The 25521-nt window shown below is 32.2% G+C and overlaps 3 protein-coding genes and 1 long non-coding RNA gene across 4 annotated transcripts in view; all 4 read right to left on the bottom strand.

Annotated features, from left to right (window-relative positions):
- Positions 1-676: 676 nt before the first annotated feature.
- Positions 677-2815, bottom strand: LOC139482850 (uncharacterized). Its single transcript, XR_011654980.1, has 3 exons — positions 2611-2815; positions 1319-1390; positions 677-801 (listed from the first exon to the last, which is right to left on the bottom strand). It is a non-coding gene; the product is annotated as an uncharacterized lncRNA (long non-coding RNA).
- A 5318-nt stretch (positions 2816-8133) lies between these two features.
- On the bottom strand, positions 8134-9045 carry LOC139483081 (integrase/recombinase xerD homolog). Its single transcript, XM_071267112.1, has one exon. It carries the CDS (start codon positions 9043-9045, stop codon positions 8134-8136), a length of 912 nt encoding a protein of 303 aa, XP_071123213.1.
- A 93-nt stretch (positions 9046-9138) lies between these two features.
- LOC139483080 (uncharacterized) lies at positions 9139-10065 on the bottom strand. The gene has a single exon (XM_071267111.1). It carries the CDS (start codon positions 10063-10065, stop codon positions 9139-9141), a length of 927 nt encoding a protein of 308 aa, XP_071123212.1.
- A 5948-nt stretch (positions 10066-16013) lies between these two features.
- LOC139481234 (fatty acid-binding protein-like) overlaps positions 16014-25521 on the bottom strand; it is a 69593-nt gene continuing 60085 nt past the window's right edge. The window contains exons 2-5 of the mRNA XM_071264406.1: positions 24223-24276; positions 22197-22375; positions 17570-17686; positions 16014-16317 (exon numbers count right to left, since the gene is read on the bottom strand). Coding sequence (XP_071120507.1) covers positions 16258-16317; positions 17570-17686; positions 22197-22375; positions 24223-24276 — 410 coding nt within the window. The 3' untranslated portion in view covers positions 16014-16257. The remainder of the gene's footprint in view (positions 16318-17569; positions 17687-22196; positions 22376-24222; positions 24277-25521) is intronic.

Below are 25521 nucleotides of genomic sequence, written 5' to 3'. Positions count from 1 at the left end.
TTTTATAGTTTGTTTTTATTTTGTACTCTTACACCACTGTCCCAGGTAAGGGGAGGGTTGGGTCCCAGCGAACATGTTTAACCCGATACATTATGTATGTCTGTGTCCGTCCCAAATCAGGAGCCTTTAATTCAGTGGTTGTTGTTTGATGTGTCACATATTTGTTTTTCGTTCATTATTTTGTACATACATGTATGATAAATTAGGCCAAATTTCTAGTTTTAATTGTTTCGCATTTGTCATTTCAGTGTATTTTATAGCTCTCTGAGTGGTATGGGCTTTACTCATTATTTTAAAGACTGTACTATGACCTACTATAGGCTACAGTTGTTAACTTCTGTCATTTGGTCTCTTGTTGGAAGAGTTTTCTCATTGGCAATCATACAACATACTCTTTTTTTATATTCACAGTTTATAGCATAAACCATGTAGTTGTATCCACAATTTGATCATATAATTTATATCACCATATAGGAAATATTAGTAATTTAAAAAAAAAAAAAAACGTTTGTGAGTATTTGCTTTAATATATAATTTGGTCCGGTATTTACTCAAATATATCTAGTAAAAAATAAATTTTGTAAACAAACCAATTTATAACTTTCATATATAGAAGACATACTTACGGTGTATCAGTTGGTTTATATTGAAGCTACATGTAATGTACACAATGTACACTGTATATGTAAATTTTCTCAAATTTTCATTCTGTTAGATTTCAAGTTTTAACAATAACTGTTAAAATCTCCAAGGAAACATAGAAATCAATAACTGTGTTCATAGTTCTTCTGGTTGAGGGAGCTGAAAGTAATAATGAAATAATAAAATGAGTATAACTAAAAATAAATTGTTGAAATGCAAGGACCTGCATTATTTAACATATAAAAAGTTTGAAAAATAGGGGGAGGGAAGTATTATTGACAATAAAAAACGGAATGGAACCTTTTTTATAATTCTTTCACAGGCATCAATCTGTATCATCCTACTATACTAATTAAAGAAAGATATTGAGTGTTTAAGTGTCACCTACATTTGTAACTATAAAAAAGATTTGTCTACATTAATCAATTTCATAAAATATGGCTTCAAATCAAAATCAGTTTTCATGTTAACATTTTAAACATTGTTATTGAGCATTAATTTTACTCATTATTTACAAACATTTTTTTTTAGAACAATGTAAGTTGTCATTTTATTCCATGCAAGGCAGGATAATTAATTATTCCATGCAAGGCAGGATAATTAAATAGTATTTTTTTTATAAATTGATAAAGTAATTAATCCATGCAAATAAAAATATTTAAAAAAAAACCAATACCTATTATAATCTTTTTGTTTTATTCATTCTGATTCAATCTTAACACTGTGCTGTTATCTTTTTTGTCACCATCTGTAAGATAAAAAATAAAAACATTAGAATTGATTACTGGCGTCTTAGAATTATAGTCAAAAGTGTTTTTTTTTATTGCAGGAATAAAAGGTTTATTAAGAGTACATGTACATTGTATATATAAGGGCTAAGGCCAAATAAAATACTGTGTGTGTTTCCTATTACATCTTTGAAAATAAATGGTAGGTAGGTAGGGAATTTATGTAATTCAACATTTTTTTTTACATTGAGTCTAAGGGAGAGATATTCTGACTTAAACAGTGCTTATTGAAAAATTACAAAAAAAACTTTAAGGTAGGCAGCTATTTCCAAGCTTAAAACATATAGGGTTTAGTACAGAGGGAAATAGGAAACACACATATTTATTTATTTGGCCTAAATGTGGTTTTTAAAGGGTAAATAGAATACAGAATAATTGGACCAAAATTATAAAGATTTTACTTTTTTTTTGGGGGGGGGGGGGGGGGTAATTATTATTATATTTTATAGACTATAAATTGACTGGATAATAATTCAATAAAATATAGTAATATCGAAATGGAAATGCTCCCATCCAGAATATTGTAAATTAATACATACATGACCATGGTGACATATATATAATAAAAGCAAATTGCATAACAAATTTAGTAATGTGTGTGTTACCCTATATTATTTTTCAATTATAATAATTTATGATTGTTTTATTTTTTTTATCCATGAAATCTAAATTGAGTTTTGAGAAATTCGGAGATTGGTAAGTAAACAGAGTCTTAATATAATATACAGCCCTTACTGAAGTTCGTTTAAATAATGTATTTGAAGCCATGTGTCAATTTGGCATTATTTGCACCCCTTTCCCAGGAAATCCTAAATTTATCCCTATAGAGTCCAAATTTGTCTTTTGTAAAATATCTTTAATTCCACATGGAGCAGCTTCTCGGGTAAAATTTAGCCACTCTCCCAACATTGTATTCTGTTCTTCAAACGAGTTTATTAGCTGATGATTGGGTGCCAGTTTATTAAAAGTATGTCCAATTTAATACCAAAAGCTATAGCGTAAAGTGTTCTTTCAACTTCACAGACGAGAAGATCATATTTTATGTTTATTCATTGACGAAGATTTTTTCAACAAAGTCGATCGAGTTTTCATGCCAGAATTGAATTCTTCGACCTAACGATACAGAAATTTGCAAATTTTTATTTTGTAAAATTATTTGGATTGAGTGCATTTTACTTACGGTTAGTGTTTTTATTCATATATACTGGTGAAGTTAATAACAATTATCCTCATTCATCAATGTTCAGCCATATTTGCTTCAGTAACAAAAGGTCAATCCGGGTCAAACCGCTTGAAGAGCGCGTAACGAAAAAAGCCGAAGGCAGTGATTAGTGTAGAGTAGTATTCGGGCCCGTATGCGGATCGGAACTGGAACTGCCGGGGAGTTTGACCAAGAGACACATCCAATATGCAAAGGTAAAGAGTCAAAAAGTCATAGTCTGGTCAAGAGATTCTTGTGAGAAAAAAAAAAGGATTTTGATAAAAGGGTCATTGTGGTACACTAAACTAACAATATATCTTATGTATCTAATATATCTTAGAAGATGTGGTACGAATGCCAATCATGCAGTTAATTTTCCATTTAATTCAAACAAAATATACAAGTTTAACATTGAGGGCAAAGGTCAAGCTCACATGAAGTTTCTCGTGCCAATAGACTCATATAGAAAACCTAGGGCAGAGACAGAAACACAAGACATATAATAACTAAACTCAATTGAATGGAACTTGTATTGCAGGTCACTACAATTGCCTTCAACAAAGAATATAAACTCTCGCAACAAAGCAAGATTAACCCCGTCTTTCACTAAAGTTTGAGCAGGATTCTTTGCAACGATTATCTTAACACATATAATTGAGAATCGAGTCGTGCAGTTATGTCAAGAAATTAAAACGGTAAGATTAAACATTAAAACAGTAAAAACTAGCCTAAGGGTTTACCATTAATTTTTAACCCAACCATATGATAGTACTATGGTAAACTTATGGATACACATGATACAGTCATGAAATTGAATATTTGAAATAGTACGACCAGAACAATACAAGACAGAGTTGTAAACAAAAGAAAGTAATGATGCATATCGAATTTTTAATTCCAATGCACAAATTAGGAACCGTAGTTTTCATTCAATTTATTTATCTAAAATGTACGCTTGGGTTAAAAAATGGAAATTAACACTGTATATTTATATAAACGATCAATCTTGTAAATAATAGAAATAAATTGTGACAACTCTGGTCATGTAAATCATGTAAATCGTGGTCTCTGGGTCTCCGAACAATGGAAGGAATTCTACAAATATAAAAATGTTCAATCAGAAAAAGATATAACTGCAATTACATATCGTGAATGCAAAATATACGTGTCGAACTGATCAGTAATTTTTTCTCGACAAGAGAAGAGGCGCGAAATCTAGATATATATGTGTGAAAACCGAATTACTGATTTAAGCGTATGCGAATATTTATACGCCAAATTAAGAAATGAATATATTATCTACCCTATGCTCTGTAAACTGTTTATTTTAGACTTTTGATAGTTTGGATAAATGTTTTACATTGTTATAAATCAAATATGAGAATTTGAGTCAAATCGGTGACCATGAAGATTGACCGCTAGTGCCCCTTTAAGACATTGTCCAAAAAAGTTTTTTCGCCAATTCTTTCCCTTCTTCGTAAATATTAGTTGTTCTAGGTGTGTAAGTATAAAATTTATAATATAAAAAATTCTAAGAAATAAAAACATCATATTATATAGACAACCTAAACCATGATGCAAAATTTTTGTATTAAGATTATTTATAAGATGTAAATAAATAACCTGATATCTCCATAAATCTACTCCAGAAAGTTAAAAAAAAATGCTTCAGTTCTCAGTTCGCCATCATAAATTGGTAAATCACTATATATGTTTACTGCAGTGATTCACTGCTGGTGGAGTTCTTATTCCCCGAGGGTATCACCAGACCAATAGTCAACACTTCTGTGTTGACATGTATTATGATTGATAAGGTCATAATTATAAATCAACTGTTTACAAAATTTTGAATTTTTCAATATACTTAGGTTTTTCTAACTATGGAATAGAATACATTAACTGTATTTGGCAAAACCTTTTGGATTTTTTGGTTCTCAATGCTCCTCAACTACGTACTTTATTTGGCCTTTTAAACTTTATTTTATTCGAGCGTCACAATTTACCATTTACAAATCGATGGGTTTGGATGAAGTGATACTATAATTTCTCATTGTGTATTGTCCCTGATGATGGCAAATACTGCTGGATACACCAACCTGTGTTTCAATACTTGTGAACATAAATAAACCTGTTGGTTATGTCGTTTCAGTTGTTTTACGTTTAGTAATTTCAAGACCTTGTATAGTTAATGTATGGTAATATGTTGCTCTTTGTTGAAGAGTTTTCCAGATCTGTAGCTGATTTCATCTACGCATGTTGTTCTATGGTGGATAGTATTGGCAATCTTACCGCGCTTTCTTATTGTGTAAATACGCTTAATAATGACAACAGTAGTATACTGGTGTTCAAAAATCATACATCGATTAAAAGAAATAATAAAATCGAGGGAAACATATCAGCTATAATAATTAATTAAAGGAAAAACCAGACAACTGAAGTGCAACAAAAATAAAAATCCAATTGCAACATAAATACAAACAAACTTTTTGATAACTTGGTATTATAGGACATTTCAAGACACAATGATGGATTGAACCTGGTTTTATTGCTAGCTAAACCTCCGGCTAATACTGACATTGTTAAAAAATATTGCTAAAATGACAACAAGTTACGTGACATAAATACAACACAAACACTCTTCACCGTGAAACACACAAACAAATGATATAAAGTCGACACAACATGCAAACTGCTAAACAACAACGAACATCTTCGATCAACTACAGACACCACAAAAAGACCCAAATGGCATAAACATTAACAACTATAGGTTACTTTACGGCCTTTAACAACGAAAAACCAATACCGCATAGTCAGATTCAAACGGCTCCGAAATGACAAATATTACAAAATCGAATTAGACAAGTAAAGACCTGATGTTCAAACGAAAATATAAACGAAAACCAAATATACACATGGAAAAAAGTATTGCAACACCAAATTGAAATTCAAATTAAAAAAACACTTTTTATTTTTTTGTTTAATAATTTGTTGAAATAGAATTAGCTAAATATTATTTAAATATCACCTGAGTTTAATCGATAAATATCGACTCTATCAGTTCTTATCTGCACATGCAGCTACTGTACTCGTAAACACTAAAACAGATGTTTTAATTCTCATTGTTTTCAACACTTAAAATAACCAAGTTTAGACATGTATGTTATTTACACCTTGTATTTGGTCATCTACAACTAATAACTGCAGCCAGATGGCAGACATTCAGCATGAGGGAAGCAGGTATGTCGCTGTGATAATTGCACGTATTGTTGGTCATCACAATTCCACTATAAGTCGTTTTGAGAATTAAACATCAGGCAAGAAACGATGTTTAAGACCTTCCGAGGTCAAGAAGACCCCCTAAAACATCTTCTAGGGAAAATTAAGCATAATGAAGGTTGGTCAGAAGGAAACCCATTGCAAACAATACAATCATAAAAAGAGAATGATGACCATACAGGAGCCTTTAAACAAGAACTGTTCGAGATCGGCTCATCACTACTGGTTATCGTTCGATAATACCATTTCGGTGACCTTTGCTTACGAACAGACACACAGATACCCGTATCAAATATAGTGCAGAGCTCGCCAAAGTTGGAAATTAACGTCGTGGAGGAAGATCCATTGTTCCAAGTAAATTCGGTTTATCTTCCTTGGCTCAATCGTAGCCCGAATTTGGACCATATCGAGCATATTTGGGACACTATGTGGCGTAAAGTGCATGTAAGGACACCCCATTTCAAACAAGTCATGAAATAAGCAATACCCTTCGTCAAGAATGGTTACTGCTAGCTTAGCAACAAATTAGTCGACTTATGGCAGGAATCGGAAGACGTTAAGATGCGGTTATCCGTTTGAATGAGGGCTGCGCACAAAGTACTAATTCTTTGGCGTATAACGATCAACCATGATGTGAACAATCATCTAAAGATTTATTTTGAAATGTCTGACATTGTAAAGTTCGACTACAGTAAAAGTTGTAAAATGCATTTTTTTTTGTACAAAAAACACTTCATTTTGTTATAAAAATTTTGGTTACATATAACTTTTTTTTTCATACATTTTTTTATCGTTTTAAAGCCAATGTTATCATTAACTACGTTTCAATATTATTTTACAAATCTTTTATCATATTTCATCCAAAATAAGAGACTGATTTTTCAAGTTTTAAAAAATAAAGGTCTTGCAATACTTTTTTCCATGTGTATATGATATACAGCAAAAAAACGACAACTACTTAATTGAGACCAGTTCATACAAAATGTGGCGGCTGAAACATATTGGCCTGACCAAACCTCTTAACTTCTGACAGTGGTGTAACAGTTTAACATACATTGTACGAAGTATGTCCAGTACACGATGTTTTGTCGATATTGTCAACATCGCAATGTCAACTTTATAGTGTCGTTATTGTGTTTACATTGTATCCTATCTATATGTTCTGTACCTTTGTGTTTACATTGATCACATCGTATATTCGTGATGTTAACAATGTCGTGTCAACATCGTGTTTATGTTGTATATCGACTCTAAAACTGTCTGTTTACATCGTTGACATCGTATACATCGTGATTGTTGACAATATCGTTTCTACATTGTCAGCATTGCATAGATGTTGTGAACCAAGTCTTTACTTTTGTGTTTACATCGTTCACATCGTATACATCGTGATGTTGACAATATCGTTTTTACATTGTCAACATTGTATAAATGTTGTGAACCCATTCTTAATCTTTGTGTTTACATCGTTCACATCGTATACATCGCAATGTTGACAATATCGTGTCAACATCGTGTTTTTGTCAGCTAATGTTCCTTGACACAGATAACAACGAGAAAACCTTGTATAAATGACCAAGATCAAAGAGTCTGAGCTATGTTTGCTGTTAATAAAATACAAGTTGAGTAAAATGTCATTTATTCAGAAATTAATTTAAAATGCAACTTACATCTTAACAATTATAATAGTACTGCATAAATGACAATGACTTTAATAAGCAAAGGTGGGGTTGAAAAAGTGCCACAAATCCCAAGAGGGATCCCCAACCGAGGACTCTGTATTCAACTTAGGAACTCCAGAATTAGAAAATTGAGCAAGCCATGTTGACCTCAATAAAAAAACACCCAAAATTGAATAAAATATATTCTTTTTAACTTTAGCATTTCAGTAAAAGTGTAGAGCAAACCATGTTGACTTCTACAAAAATAATAACACATGTTATAAACAAAACAAAACAAAAAAGAAATGATATATAAGTATACAAAATTATCATTGATAATTAAACTTGTAAGGAAAGGTAAAGCAAGCCATGTTGACCTCTACCAACCCAATAAATACCATTACATATAGTAAATGACTGAAATAAAAAAAAAAAAACTTAAATTTGCAGAGCAAACCATGTTGACCTCTCTAAAAGTAAATACAAAAAATCACAATAAGGTAAAGCAAGCCATGTTGACCTCTACCAAAGTACTTAATAAGCGACTGAGATTATATTAAATCTAAGTGTGAAAATTATCAAGTCGAATATAATGTTGAAAAGCGTTCGACTTCCATCTACCCATGCTTTGGATCAAGGCTAACGGCACACCTCTGGCAGCTGCAGATGTCGCAGCTCCAATTCGGAAACTGTGGCCTTTATAAAAATTAGTGTCTAATCCTACGAAATTAAGCAAACTTTTTAGTGAAGAATTGAAATAAAAACCCGAAACAGCTGTTCCACATTTAAATCGAAATAAAGGACCATGTGGACAATTTTGTAACCTTAGATATTCCTCAATAGCTTTAACAGGACATAAATAATTTTCAGGACGTCTAGCTATTGATAATGTCTTACTCTGTAGATTACTATGTTTGTAGAACTTCATAGTAATTGTCATATTGCTCACATGACCATTTACGCTTTCAAACTTTATATCTTCCCTTTGAATTACTCTATAGATTTCAGACTCAGTTTTAACTGCAATTTCTCCAATCCTTAAGAAACAAAAATAAGCTGTAGACATCATAGCTTTTAACAAAACTTGATTATAAATGCCTACTATTACTTTTGGTAAAGCCTTAACCAATTTTACAAGAATGTCATAGGTTATTGGCAGCCGTGTATCAACAGAATGTCTCAACTGTTTTGTACCTTTTAACATTTTTTTAATAAAAAATGTGTCTGTTGGATCCAGTAAGAACTTAATTTTATGCATAAAACTGATGGCTGATATGTAAGACGCAATTGTAGATGGTCGATAATTTTGAATAAATAAATGTGAAATAAAATGAGCAACCATGACATGAGTAGATGGAAGTACATTAACTCCTGGAAAATATTTCTGACAAAAATTTGAATACACACTTAGCATTCTATTATATGATGACTGAGTAGCAGCAGATAATGATGCACTAACAAGCTTATCAGTCATAGATGCAAAAATTGAGGTGGAATGGCCACAGGAGTTGGACTTAACCAAGGAGCAATCTGATGAGCTTCATGAAATGAAAAACGAGACAACAAGTCACAAATAACGTTTTTTTTTCCCAGGAATATGTTTGGCTCTAAAATAGATATTGTACTTTAATGCAGCTAACACTAATCTTCGGATCAGTCTCATAATATTCTTTTCCCGAGATGATGTCTTATTTATAATTTCAGCAACAGCTGAATTATCTGTTAAAAACAGTATTTTATGATTTGCTAATAGAGGGCCCCATATATCAATAGCTAACACAATCGGGAAAAGTTCTTTCACTGTAATGTGTAAATCAATTAACTCCGGTGGCCATTTCCCTGAAAACCATTTGCTGCCAAAAACTGCAGCAAAACCACCATAAGTACCTGCAGCATCAGAAAACAGTTTTAAAAAATCTGATGAAACCCATTCTTTGAATAAAAAACAAGATTTACCATTGTAATTTTCAATAAAACTGTACCATAACTTAAGATCTAATCTTGCATCAGAATTCAGATTGATTCTATAATGAGGAGATGTATGACCTATAGTCAGATCAAAAAGCCTACGTAAAAAGGCTCTCCCAGGTATGATAACTCCACATGCAAAATTTAAAAGACCCAATAAGGATTGCAATTCTCTGAGTGAGATACTGCGTTTACATTTGTATTTACTTAATAATTGCAAAATTTTTTCTATTTTCTCCATAGGTAATCGAGCTACCATCTGAGTAGAATCAATTTCAATACCGTAGATAGTAATGCAAGTAGTAGGGAGTTGTGTTTTTTCTGATTTGATGGGTACCCCCAATTTATCAGCAAGACAAAGAAAAGTTTGTAATGCACTATAACATTCATTTGAGCCAGCTTTTCCGACAAAGAAAAAATCATCTAACAGGTGTGATACGCCATATATTTGAAATTTAGCATTTAAAATCCAGTGGAGGGCTGTAGAAAAAGCCTCAAATAGCTGACACGAGGACGAAGCCCCCATGGGGAGGGATACATCATAATAAAACTGTTTGTCCCAATGAAAACCTAACAGATGATGATCTTTTTTAGCTATTGGAATTAAGCGAAATGCATGCTCAATATCGGTTTTGGACATTAGACAGTTTGATTCATAAGATTGGACTAAATCTATGACTGTTTCAATGTTTTGGTATTGTACTGCCGAAAATTCTGGGGAAATACCAGAGTTTACAGAGTCACCCTTAGGATACGACAAATCATGTATTAATCGATAAGAATTGGGTTCCTTTTTTGGAACTAAACCCAAAGGGGAGCATACAAAAAGAGGGAAAGGGGGCTTTGTAAATGGACCCTTAACTCTGCCTGCTTCAATCTCTTTATTCAGTTTCGATTGCACAACATGATAATTTTCCCTTGCACTTTTATGATTTGGAGGGAAAATCTTCTTATTAAGAGATGTAGAAAAACAAGAATTAATTGAAAATCCAAAAGAAAAACCATGAATCAATTTATCTTTCAACTGGGTTTCATAACCTACTAAAAAATGTTCCAAATTTTTAACCTTTATTGGTGTTGGAAGTTTTGACAAAGTTTGCCTGTTTTCCTTTTTGCTCTGGACATGTAAGGGTACAGTGTTTCTTGCTGCAGTGTACACATTGGTGTTTGAGTTTACAAAACTTTGCTGTGCATTCCCCTGATTTACAGAAGGCCCAGCAATAGCCATTTGGGAATTGATACTGATGCTGGGCCCTCCTTTGAAAAGAATTTGGGGCTGAGTTTGAGGTTTTAGCATACGACTTCTTATTTTGACCTGAAAACTCAGATTGTCTTTCATATAAAGCAGCAGATCGCCAAAGTTCATCATTGATTTGATCCCATTGTAACCCTAAAATTTTTCTTATCTTTCTAAATTTCTCATCATATACTTTAGCGGCTTGGAAACCCAAGGACTTGCATAATGACCGTACATTAAAACCATATTTAATCAATGCTCTAGCCGACCTCAAATTCTTTTCAAGATATATAGACATAAATATGTCAAAAGCATTTGTCCATTGGTGAATGGACAAAAGCTCTTTGTTAGACTTCCTATTTGAAATTGTTATATTCAAATTCTCAAATAATGTTGATTCATTACATGTATCATCAATGTTAGAAGGTAATAATAAAGCAAAATTTACATAGTTATCACACCAAACATCAGATTTAACCTTATTGCTGACATGGTAATCTAAAGGTATAGAATGTCTCAACATGCCACAAGCATAAGGATTCTCGGCATACGAGTTAGAGTTTAACAGCTCACCATCAGAAGACGTGTTAATATTAGGATCTAAAGACAATGGCGGTTGGAAGACAGCTAACATTTGTCCCTGAGAGTCATTATTTGATGATTTTTCTGGTTGTGTGGATGATGACGACAACATACCAGTTAAGTCATTAATTGGAACTGCTGTATTGTCTTTTACCAGTTGCACGCCGGAACTTTCAAACTTTCGGAATAAAGCATCAGCAATGTCATTTGCTGTTGGAACAGACGGCTGTTCAGTAATTGTTTCAGGAACAGCTCGTCTGGTCTTGCGTCTCCGCACTGGTGGCCTGTATAGTGGTGGTATCTCACTTTGTTCCTCCACTAAATTTGGAACATCTTCTTCAATGCTTTGAGGAGCAGCCTTTCTTCTTGTTCGGCTCTTCTGCTTTGGCATTTTGCTATAAAAACATAAAACAAAAACAAAATAAATAAAAATAGAAATCCTGTATATCACAGAACTTTAAGAATGTTACTACAAATGTAAATAAGTATAATTTTTAAACCAAAATGCTTGTCAATAAAATTAACATAGTTGATATGATGATATATCTAGCAAAATGTACTCATGTTAAAAGTTAAGTTTGACTATGATACATGTATGCTAATTATTACTCCAAAACCAATTTTATAAAACCAACCAATATGAATAAAATTCTTTAATAGTACCAAAATCGATCCCTATTGTGACACAACCATTATAGGGAAAGACATGATTTATTCTCTGATTAAATAATTAACCTAATAATATACTAAAATAAAAGTATATAAACCATGATTATGGATAATCAATATTTAAATATAAAAAGAGACATATTATATTATATAACTCTGATATAAATGATGTAACCAACCATAATTATTTACAAATAAGACATCTTTCATGTCACCAGTGTCACAACCATGTGCGTATAAGCACAACCATGTGCATATAAGCACAACCACGTGCATACTAAGCACAACCACTCAGAGATAATTTAGATTATAAATCGTTACAAAAGGTGATGGAGTAATAATATGCAAATAATTCATAGATAACTACATAATTATAGTGTATGCTTCTTTTCTTCATATGTCCAAATAGGGACAATAAGTTTATAACAATCATAAACGGTAATTTGCAACGCATGTTTGCTCGACATTACATGTTCGTGAAAGGCTACCAACAGCAGCACGGACACTTCTAGCGTATATTTCCATACCTTCATCATTAAGATGAACTTTATCTTTTAATAATAAATCTGGGGTGTTCTTCCACAACCCCCTATGATGCCAGAAAGTCGCATTGTCTCTTTCTTTTACTAAATGACTAAGTTCTTTGTTTACAATGTAAACCTTGTTGTTATAATAAGCTTCCGGTCTTTCGGAATACCTCGGGAGAAGTTGACCAATAACCACGTGGTTAACATGATAGCAATTTATTATGTAATCGGCAAAAACACTGATATCTCTTGCTATTTTCACGGGCTCATTTTCAGAGGACAAATCGTTGCCTCCAACCTGAAGAAAAACCGAATGAGGCATATATTCTTCAATTATATGCATATATTGTTGCTTTTGAACACATTTATTACCGGGGCGAAGAGTCCCTCCCCCCAAACCAAAAAATTCCACCTGGATGTCGGTTCCGTCTAAACCTAAATTTAACCAACCTCGATCACAGTTTTCATGAGTAAAAGTTTCCAAACGACGAATATAAGAATTACCAAAAATTAAGGCACGCCGGACCATGGTTCAAAAGCAACAAACAATTCAAAAATAAATAATAATAAATTAAAAATTAAGTTATTAAAAATATATAAAATAATAGTTAAGGTTCGCTTTTACCTTCTAATCTGTGGATTCTTCGATGAATGCCTTTCTACAGTTTATTCGGTTTTTCAGATAAATTCAAAACGATCTTTTCTTTCTCCCAAAACAAAGGCGAATGACCGCATGTCCAAGCACATGTAGAAATTTGATATTAATTACCGATTTTAAGAACTGACCAATCAGATAATGTAATTAGATGATCATGCATTGAACATGATGTAGTCCTTGACCTCATGTTGATATACTTAAACAAAGAAATGCCTTCTACACACATGGCATTAATAAAATCAATATTATCGGAAATTCCAGCCAAAAAATCTTTTATTTACAATAAATGTTATTATGTTGAATATAGAGTCCATACCTTTCTGTTTACATCGTTCACATCGTATACATCGTGATGTTGACAATATCGTTTTTACATCGTCAACATCGTATAGATAGATGTTGTGAACCAATTCTTTACCTTCCTGTTTACATCGTTAACATCGTTTACATCGTGATGTTGACAATATCGTTTATACATCATTTACATCGTCAACATCGTATAAATAATGTGTACCAAGTCTATACCTTTGTATTTACATCGTTCACATCGGGTACATTGTGATGTTGACAATATTAAAAATAATAATAATTATTCAATGAAGTTTGTCGAATACATGTCTACAGTTTACAATGTGATGTTATAGCTCTAATTTGACACAAAATAGTGTTAACATAGTTAATATGGCGATGTAAACAATGTAAACACAAAATCTTTTTAACATTGTATACATCACGATGTTTACGATGTCAACGATGTTAACAATACATAAGAGTTAAGACAATGTAAACGATGTTGACACAACATCGTGTTAACATTTTATACATCGCGATGTTAACGATGTCAACGATGTAAACAATATATAAGGGTTCAAACAATGTATACGATGTTGACGCAACATCGTGTTAACATTGTATACATCGCGATGTTAACGATGTCAACTATGTAAACAATATATAAGGGTTGAAACAATGTATACGATGTTGACACAACATCGTGTTATACATCGAGATGTAAACAATGTAAACACAATATATTTTCTAGATTGTAAACATCGCAATGTTAACGATGTCAACGATGTAAACAATATATAAGGGTTCAAACAATGTAAACAATGTTGACACAATATCGTGTTAACATTATAGATATTGCGATGTCTACAATATTTATTAATCATCGTTTACTGGACATGAATTCATTGTACATGCATGAACAAACTATCAAAATTAGTTTAAAAGGGCTTTTATGCTGACTAAAAAAAGTCCGTTAAACTAGTATGTGCTAAAAGGTTAACTACAAACAGCCAAGTTCCGAACCAAATTCATTTATCTATTGAAAATTTTGGTAAATGTGTTAGGAAATTTGTGTTGGCGAAATACTTGACTTAATATTTTACCAGGAATACATTATATTGCGTTAAGTGATATCCAAAATGTCAATACAGACACGGTCAGAGCGGACGAATTGTGAGTCCTGTTTTCTTAAGAAGTAAAGGCAAAGTAGTACTAGGAGTACACATTCCTAAGTTCCAGGCAGCTCAATTTAAGAATACAGGCTAAACGATAAACATTATCATCTGCATATTAATCAGGACATTGCTGATATTGTCAATTGTTATTGTTCTATCGTTATTGATTGTTTTGTAGCCTTTAAACCGATCCATGCAATTTTTGAATTACGGTGCAGCTTCTATTGACTTTCATGTAGTTTAAGATATGTCAGTCATGATGAGGTTACGTTTAAATTTTTCCATGTAGAATATACAATTAATAATGAAATGCTTGTTTCTGTTTCTGTTTCTGTTGCTTTGTCTTTATTTTTGTTTTTGTATGTTGTATGTTGTGTTTTGTGTATTATTGTTTGTCTGTTTGTATTTTTCTTTTGTAGCCATGTCGTTTTCAGTTTCTTTTTGATCTATGAGTTTGGATGTCCCTCTGATATCTTTTGCCCCTCTTTTGTTCCTTAGGTTATGCTCATTTGGAATAAATGTGTGACTGGTGTTAATTATACAAAACGGTTTAGTGAATCTTAGTTGAAAAGAGTTTAAAACAACATAGTCTTCATATCATTACATAACATATTGTTGTTTACATAGTAAATAAAGAAATACAACTAGGATTTGCTTCAATTTCTTTTCAGGGGTTTAAGTGCAGGCATTCAGTAGAAATAAAACGTATTAATTTCATGAGCATTCAAATAACGGTAGGTTTGCCTTATTTTGTATGTTGACAATAAACAAACATTAAGATGAAGTTTATGATCATTGCAATTAGGTCACCGATCATCCAAATGAGCAACATGTCAGTTGTCACTTCCAGAACAACTTAATCATCCCCGATTTCTGATTATGATCAATTTTTGCACATGCTTTAGAGTTCTGTTTCGTAATGTGGAGTATTTATAGAGTAATTACTGTCTGTTCGTCTGTTTGTAAGGATTTTGGCACTTGTATACACTTGTATTTTCTAGGTTTATTTACCCCCTTGATATCATGCCCCTTATTTAAAAAGTGATAAGCTTTATTGATCATTTAATGTATAATTCTCCTAAACAGATGTGGAACATGATCTGCTTACCCTTCCGGAGCACCTGATATCAACCCCAGTTTTTTATGGGGTTCGTGTTGTTTAGTCTTTGGTTTTCTATGTTGTGTCTTCTGTACTATTATTTGTCTTTTGTCTTTTTATTTTTAACCATGGCATTGTCAGTTTATATCTATGAGTTTGACTGTCCATCTGGTATCTTTCGTCTTTCTTTTATCGAAATAATTTGTAAATAACATATAAAACAAACGACATTATAATAGAAGAATGGTTTTATTACAATGCTGCCTCAAAAAACAATCTTTTTGTTTTTATATCAGATGTAAATGTGAAATTCTTTAAATGTGATGGCTTGTGATTCGTTGAAGTCCTTCCTTTTGTTGCTTTTTCTACATCGCATTCTATTTCAAACATATTCAGTCAGCATTACAATATGCACTAGTAAATATTCAAACAACACCAATTGATGACGCTTATTACCACTCCACTATTTTTTTCCTCAATCTATGTGCATTTCTCGAATACTTGGGTCATCTTTTCTCCACTTTCCAGATCTTCCAAAACCTTTAATGTCAATTAGCTAATTATATATCAATATATTTAAATCACATATTCGTGAAGCATAAGATGCATCTAAATCTTAAATGTAGACTGACAAATAAAGAACTTTCTTTTTGTCTGTGCTCTAACAGAGAAGTAAAGGATTGCAAGATTTGAAAGGAGTAGGTCCAGTAAGACCCTTTTTTGGCCCCAAAATATAGCAGTTTTACAAAATTGTTAAAATGTAAACTTTTAGTTTATTATTGGACAGTAGAATGCTTCTGCTACATAAATATGGGCTGTTTTTTTACAATACAACGCATAAATATCGGGTGATAACATCATCTAGTCATGCTAAACTACTAAAATCTTCAAAATTCTAGCATTTTAGTCAAATTTTAGACGGTTTTCGTGTAAAACGAAATTGGCCGCATTCGTGTTCATCCCTAATATTGAAATGTAAGTTGTATTTTATGATAATTCATAACATATATAAAGATTGAGGATGAACACGGATGCGGCCACTTTCATTTTTGACAAAAAACATATGAAAAGCGACATTTTTCGGCATATTTGGTAGATTTTTCATATTTGAGCTTGAATCGGATCGTTTTTAATGACTAAATCAGTTAAAATCTTTCACAAAAACTAATTGATTCAAATAAAATAGACACTTAAGTGTTTAAAAAGTGGTCAAAATCTTTCGTCAGATGAATCTGAAATTTGAGGCCAAAATCGGTCCTTACCGGACCTACTCCTTTAAAAGACAACACCAAACCCACACAAAGGAGAGCAATTGCAATTGATACATGTCACTTTTCTTTTTAATATTTTCCCACTTAATTCAAAGGTAAGAAAAACCACTTTTTATGAGTTTGTATATCAATTTCAGGAATACGATAGTTCGTCTTTGATTTGATGAAAAAACAATGTACAATGCATAACTGGAACTTGAATTATTAGTTGTTCATCATGTTTACAGATGCAAAAGATCGAAATAGAGTTAATATTTGTGTTAGGTAAGCAACTTCAAAATCAAGATTTTTATACCATTAATTTTTCTGCGTTATCAATTTGTTCAGTCCAGTTTTTAACAATACTGAACTCATCATAGATACCATGATTAAAAAACAAATCCACTAATGTCTTATATTTTTGTCAATAGATATGAGAAGATGTGGTAGGAGTGCCAATGAGACAACTCACAATCAAGAATAAATGCCGTTCACGAGATAACTTAGTTTTACCATATCATATTCTTTTATTGGATACTCACTGCTGTCATTGTGTTTCCTTCAATTGTTCGTACGAGTTTCACATCTTTCCATCCGGTTTCTTGTTCCCATTTTTCCATTACAGTCATTTTGGTATCCGAGTCAAATTTGATAGTAAGCTAAAACACAAGGAACAACTTACAATTAAGTTTACAAAGTTACACATTTAGAATTTTGAAAGGTAGACTTTTTTTTGAAAAAAAACCTACTTATTACTTTTTGTAATCTCATCACGGTTTTTTTCACCAATATTCCAAGAACACTTTATTTTCAGTGCTCTGCACCAATCAAACATATGGTTTTCTTTTTTGTTAGCTTAAAGATATTTATCGAGTCAAAGAAAAGAACAAGTGTGTTTTAAAATTTGATTTTGATTTTTATTTAAACTTAAACAATCTGGCATAAATGATCAGCTCTTATCTTGGATAGAAAGCTATCTTTCAGATCGTCAACAAAAGGTCGTTTCAGAAGGTTTTTCGTCAACTGTAAGAAGTATACATGCAGGTGTCCCCCAGGGATCAGTTTTAGGACCCTTTCTGTTTCTTATTTATATAAATGATATAATAAATGACATTTCTAATGATATTAGACTTTTTGCAGATGACACCTCTTTATTTGTTATAGTAGATGATGATCCTGCTGTAGCAGCTGCTTCTTTGACTGATGACTTGGATGTTATCTCAAATTGGGCAAAATCATGGGCTGTTCAATTTAACTCTAAGAAAACTAAAAATATTGTATTTACAAGAAGGGAAAGGAAACACCCACCTGTATTTTTTGGGATAAATGGGGAAGAGGTAGAGAAAATAAATATTCACTGTCATCTTGGGATAACATTTCAGTCATCAGCTTCATGGAACTCACATATTGATATTATTTATAAAAAAGCATGCTCTCGTCTATCTGTGCTTCGTCAAGTTAAGCATTTATTAGATAGGAGTTCACTTATACGTATTTATTATGCTTTTATTAGACCTATATTAGAGTATGGGGATGTTGTATGGGGCAACTGCTCCCAGCACGAGTCTGAGCTTCTTGAAAATATTCAGATAGAAGCCGCTAGAATAATTACAGGTTTACGACGTAATTCCTCCAGACAAAAACTTTATATTGAATTAGGTTTAGAAACTCTGGAGAATAGACGTAATAAACATAAGCTTGTACTATTCTATAAAATATTAAATGGGATGACACCTGCATACTTATATGAGTTAGTCCAGCCATATCTTCCCAGACAAACCCCTTATACTTTGAGGAATGAAAATAACACTTTTCATCCGCCTCTTGCTAGAACTAGCTCTTATTTCAATAGTTTCATTCCTTCCACTATAAGACTTTGGAACAGTCTTCCGTTGAGTTTACAAAAATCCCCAAGTTTGGGTATATTTAGAAGTGGACTGGAAAAGTTTTATAGGACTGATGATATATTTAAACCCTTCAACTATGGGATAAGGAAACTTAATATAAGTCATTGTCAACTCAGAAATAATGCTAGCAACCTAAAATCTCATCTGTTTAATCAATTCTTATCCGAGAACACTTTTTGTGCAAACTGTAATCACCCTGTTGAGGATAACAAACATTTCTTTTTCATTTGCCCTAAGTACAATGATGTAAGACAGATCCTTCTTGATTCCATTGATTCCATTGCTGATAATGTTGATATAAATATTGAATTATTACTTTTTGGAAACAGATTATTTTCATATGATATGAATACTGCTATTTTTAAATCTGTTCATAAATATATCAGTGACACTCAACGTTTTGTTTGAAACTAACTTATTTTTTGTTTCATTTAGTTTTATTATTTATTTTTTTTCCTCCACTTAAACATTAATTCAATTAATCCACTAAGCAAGCTTAGTGTCTCTTTCAAGCCATATATATATATATTTCTAATGACTTATAAAGGATATTTGCATGTTTCAAGGTTCTTGAATACATGATGAGTAATTGTCTATATATTTAAATATACTTTGCATTTAGTAAGTAACACTGTAAACATATATTTGCTCGTGTGTGCTCATAAGAAGCATGCATGTCCCACTACATGTATATTGCATTATTTTAATACAGTTGTTATAATTGAACTATACCTTGAACATGTAATATGGAGAGAGCTTTTATAGGCTGTGCCTGTTGCTCAATCCTTTTCATATCTTAATGAATAAAAAATGTTTAAAATCAAATCGTTCTTATGTTGTACTGTTACACAACTGTCTCCGGTAAGAAGTGTTGGGTTCTAGCTAACATGTTTAACCCGCCATCGTCTGTATGTATGTGCATATCCCAAGTCAGTAGCCTGTAATTCAGTGGTTGTCATTTGTTGCTGTATTACATATTTGTTTTTAGTTAATTTGGTTGTACATTAATAGGACCGTTAGGTTTTTTTCGTTCCAATTGTTTTACATTTGTGACTTTGGGGCTTTTACAGCTAACTATGTGGTATTGGCTTTGCTCATTGTTGAATATGTACGGTGATCTATAACTGTTAATTTCTGTGTCAATTGGTTTCTTGTGTAGAGTTGTCTCATTGGCAATCATACAACATATTCTTTATTATAACTAATCAACGATTTTCTAAATCAGATATCATGAGAAGGTCAATTGTCAAGTTTTATTAAAAAAAAGTCAGAATTTTAAACAAATTCTTTTAAGCACGTTCAAATAGTAAGAGTTTAACGGTTTGGTCTACGTAAGAAATTATATAGTGTCATCAACAACGATTCGTGATTCTATTAAATACTCTTACTTTTAAAGTTTGCTTTGTGTGAATGAAAAACATTTAATGCTCTTCAACGATTTTCGGTACTTATACATCTTCAGATTTCAAATGTTTGGCTTTGAGCGTTCCTGATGAAGGTAAATCCAGAAAAGCGCGTGTTGTTTTATATTTTTAATGCAATATTGATAATTATTGATAAAATTCTTTATTTGCAAAACAGACATTTATCAATGTCTGTTGAACATTGATGGAATGAAAAGCATTACCAAAGTCATAAAATTTAAACGAAAAAAACATTAGATTAGAACAAAATCAAATCTGAATTCCTGACATATCAAATAAAGACCTGTCATCCAACACAAACGCAGATTTGATTTACTGCGGGTCGGCAGCGTGTTTTGTATCACCTCTATGATGCATACATGACATAAAACCAGTAGATTCTGGTTTCACATGGTCTGAAATCGATTATGAGGCTCCCACACTTGAACAATCGACAAACAAATACTCTTGTAAACTGAAGATTGACTATATTACAGATATAGACATCCTTTTTTATTATACTTTACTAGAACACACCCGCGAAATCGCGGGCATATACAGCTTGTGAACTGTTGTAGGATGATTTTTTGTAAAAGATATTTTGTATGGAGAATTTCATAAAAGGTATCAAAAGCCCTCTCCCTTTTTCCAAAGTCCGATATTTGTTTCCTTTCTGTTAAATTCAATTATTTTCGTGTTTCTGGTCTCAGACCACAATTATTCTTCTCCTTTTCTACAATGCTTCTTTTGGTAAAAGTCAAATCAAATTAAAAATTTGCACCGTTTCAAACATGAAATAAATGTAACTATATATATATAGACCATTATTAGTCTAATAAAATATGCTTCTAGGACAATCAATCAGTGCCTTTTCTTTTGAGAGCCTAATTAACACACCAATGGTAGGATATGAATCATGTATAAATGACTAAGACCGACTTAGGCTAATTTGAGGGGTGGTCGGAAGGGGTCCTGATCCCGAAATCCCGGGCTTAAAATCATGAAATCCCGAGATGCAGAATTTAAAGAAATTCATATCCCGAAATCCCGAAATCGAAAACTATATTCACGGATTCCGTAAGGATCAATCCGCAAATCCCGGGCTTAAAAACACCCGATCCCGACACCCCAAAAAAGGTCCTGCCTCCCTCTAATCTCTACCTTACTTTCATTTTTGCCAAATCACTATTTTCCCTTTCAACCATAACTTTTTATGCTCCATGATATGGAGAACGCTCTGAGTGGCTTATTTATTTTTCATTTATGTTATCTATCATACGATTGGTTGTACTTGTGTAACAGGTTTTACTTATTTTAATATATATGCAACTGGTATGACCCCTTAGATAGTAAACGTTAACATTTCAAAGAAAACAGTAGACCAGAATACAGAAAGTCTCTATATATTGAAGTAGTATAATCGTAGTTTACATGTAGATAAACGCGAAAAATAATTGTCCTCTCTAAGGAGGTATAATAGTTGTGGTTCTTGGGATCTAAACACCATGATATTTAGAACGCTCTGATTGGCTTATTTATTTTGCATTTTTGTTATCTATCATACGATTGGTTGTATTTGTGCATGTTTCATACCGGAAGTCTTATCTATGACTAAAATTAAGTCTGATGACGGATTCATATCCAGACTCCTTTTTTGTCGTTTTTCTCCCAAAATAACTCAATCGGAATAATCATAAGAATGGATGACAAATGCGACTATGCATGTTACCTATAGGAAACAGAGGCATGATGATTGATTTATTGTGGAAGGAAGAGAAGCGACACACAAAATGAGGTCTTTTCGTTTAATAGTATAGATGAAGCTTGGATAGAAAAACTAATATATCATGTACATGTACCTTCATACATTTTCCAGATGGGCCTTTTGTAACCAATTCTTTCCCTTCTTTTTCGTAAGTATTTGTTGATTTGGGTGTGTTGTTCGATTCATTTGACACTGACCACCTATCTCCATCTTTGGTGAATTCAAATGTCCAGGTGGATGCTTTGGCCATCTTTATCATTTCATCTGAATAGCCTAAAAGTGTATTACATATTTCATGTCATAAATATAATAAATGAAAATGAATATAACTGTATGAATAACTTCAAAGTTTTTTGAAGTATCCACCAGTTCTAAGTTACCCATCACAAAGTTGTAAATCGATCTATAATACAGTGCCCTAGATTCTTCAATTACTATTGAAACTCTCTCTTAGTTCCATCGTTGATAATCGCTTATTTGATATTATATTGACAACAATGTGTAAACAAAACAAAAAGACATAACAGGAAACAGTGTCAAATAAAGGTTCAGGATTCATCATCATGCTGTAATCTTAATGTCTATAAAAACAAACAAAAATGTCAACAAAGAAAAGCAACAAGAATATAGACAAAGCACATAAGCAAAATTGAAAGACAGGAATACAAAAATTTACCGTAGCACAATAACACCATGACGGGATTGTAAATACCGAGCGACGTCAAAAGACTATAACAAACAATTTACTAAACAGTAATGGTTATAATGTACAAATTAACGAACACTTTAACATGTAATCAAGATGATAAACAACGTTTGTAATTAGAATTTATACTCAACACCATCGTGTATTATTTGTAAAGTTGATACGGAATATTTATCAACACGATCTTAGTATCTTCCGATTAACTTATGTTGAAGAAGGACAATACGTTCTTTAACATAACCTTGGTTCATCAACTTTCTGCTCAGAAACTGGTGACTTTTTACAAAGTCTGAAAAGCAGAAAAAGGGGTTTCAGGTCAAGCACTACATTAGGTGCTAGGATTGTTGGATTGGTCTTTCCATTACGCAAATTAAAGTAATGTTTAATTTAATGATACGCTAACATTACAATCTGATAAGGTATGATTTAAATGTCAAGGAAAAATCTTTTTTAAGATTCTTTACCACTTCAAAATATTAAACTTTTAAAAACGGAGTTAAGCAAATCTAATGTACAAAAGGATCACTCTACCACAATACGGGGTGTTTTATTGAGATATGTTTTGTTCAACAACAACAAAAATGGCGAAGGAAAGATGTAGAGTATAATTGCATGACGTATGAAACCAACTCCAAAAAGGGGTCCTGTATGTATCTTTTCTTGTAGAGAAAAGGAGGTAGGACTCGAACGAACATGCGGTATCGAGTTTTAAAACAAACACCTACACAGATTTTACAAAGACAAATAAACATAACAGCCATTATATTGCTGTTGAAAATAAAATTGGAAAATTGTTTAGAGTATAATATGTAAAAACACGGAATCAACAGCTCTGTATGGAAGCCGTTCCCTAATTTGAAATTCTTTGTTAAATTGAATATAATTTGTTATACATAAAAGCAAAAACGATAACGCCATTGCAAGGAATATGTAAATGAAAATAATTTATACGACATATAAATTCCATTATCAATGAATATAGCAATCAAAGTTACAAGGCTTATAATTTGAAACGCCATACGCGTGTTTCGTCTACATAAGACTCATCAGTGACGCTCAGTTCAAAATAGTTAGAAAGCCAAACAAGTATGAAGTTGAAGAGCATTGAGGACCATAAAATTCCAAAAAGATGTGCAAAATACGGCTAAAGTTAATCTTTGCCTGGGTTAGGAAATCCTAAGTATTTCAAAACATTCATACGTTTGCGAACAGTAAATTTATAAAAATGACCATATATTAATTGATATTCATGTCAACACCAAACTGCTGACTACTGTGCTGGTGATACTTTCGTGGACGAAACGTCCTTTAGCAGTAGTATCCACCGAGTGGTGTAAATAGTTATCAACATGATCAAAGGAACATGCATAGAATTAATATATATCAAACATTAAAATCTTGAATCTTGACTTACCTAAAGCTTTTCCTATACCTTCCATATTGGACATAGATACTGATTTCCATTTTCCTAAAAATTGAGCCATATTGATGAAAACACTAAAAAAAATCGGATGTTAACCTTTTGTGGTCGTTAAATACGTGTGGGTTAGATTGTAGTTACACTTTTATATAGCATACCTCTGTTAGGATATAAGGTTAGCAGGTCATCATATTTTTTTTAAAGTTGAACGTTCTAGTTACAGAAGAAAAAACAACGTTCTTTAAATGTCCAATCAAAGATGGGTATACACTATAGGGTCCAACTGAATGATAGATTGTGCTTAAACTGCAACTCATCTCATTCCATACTATTTCGAAATAGAAAAGTCAATAAATTTTATTTTTTTGTGTAATAAATAAGTAGAACTTTCTCATACATATTCTGCAAGAAAGTAGAATGTCCTTTTAAAATACATGTCTGACTTAACTAAAGATTGATTGGACTAATACTTTAATACATTTACGTTTACTATTGTGAAATAGAAAAAGTCAATAAACATAATTTTCAAGTATAACTTTTATTTGAGTAGAACGTTTATCTATGTATTATTAACACTGTTTATTTAACGCATTCTCTAGTTATCTGATATTGTTGTTATTTATATTTGCGTTTGTTTGTTTGTGTCCTGACTCCTAAGTCAGAAACCTGATGTTCAGTGGTTGTCGTTTGTTGGTGTGACTCATAATTGTTTCTCGTTCCCTTCTTAGCTCACTTGCCCCAAAGGGCCAAATGAGCTTTTGTCATCACTTGGCGTCCGTCGTCCGTTGCCGTAAAGTTTTACAAAAATCTTCTCCTCTGAAACTACTGGGCCAAATTTGACCAAACTTGGCCACAATCATTTTTAGGGTATCTAGTTTTAAAAAAATGTGTCCGGTAACCCAGCCAACCAACAAAGATGGCCGCCATGACTAAAAATGGAACATATGGTTAAAATGTAGATTTTGGCTTATTACTCTGAAGCCAAAGCATTTAGAGCAAATCTGACATGGATTTAAATTGTTTATCAGGTGAAGATCTATCTGCCCTGAAATTTTCAGATGAATTGGACAACCCGTTGTTAGGTTGCTGCCCCAGAATTGGTAATTTTAAGGAAATTGTGTCGTTTTTGGTTATTATCTTGAATATTATTATAGAAAGAGATAATCTGTAAACAGCAGTAATGTTCAACAAAGTAAGATCAACAAATAAGTCAACTTGATCAAAATGGTCAGTTGACCTCTTAAGGACTTATTGCCCTTTACAGTAATTTTTTTACATTCTTCTGAAACTACT

This window comes from Mytilus edulis, chromosome 7, assembly GCF_963676685.1.
Source record: "Mytilus edulis chromosome 7, xbMytEdul2.2, whole genome shotgun sequence".
Taxonomy (NCBI): Eukaryota; Metazoa; Mollusca; class Bivalvia; order Mytilida; family Mytilidae; genus Mytilus; species Mytilus edulis.
This window is presented reverse-complemented; position numbering and strand designations above follow the sequence as displayed.

Bases quoted from the DNA above. Each gene is read 5' to 3' on its own strand.
- LOC139483080 (XM_071267111.1), bottom strand. From the start codon at position 10,065: ATGGGGGCTTCGTCCTCGTGTCAGCTATTTGAGGCTTTTTCTACAGCC.
- LOC139483081 (XM_071267112.1), bottom strand. From the start codon at position 9,045: ATGACTGATAAGCTTGTTAGTGCATCATTATCTGCTGCTACTCAGTCA.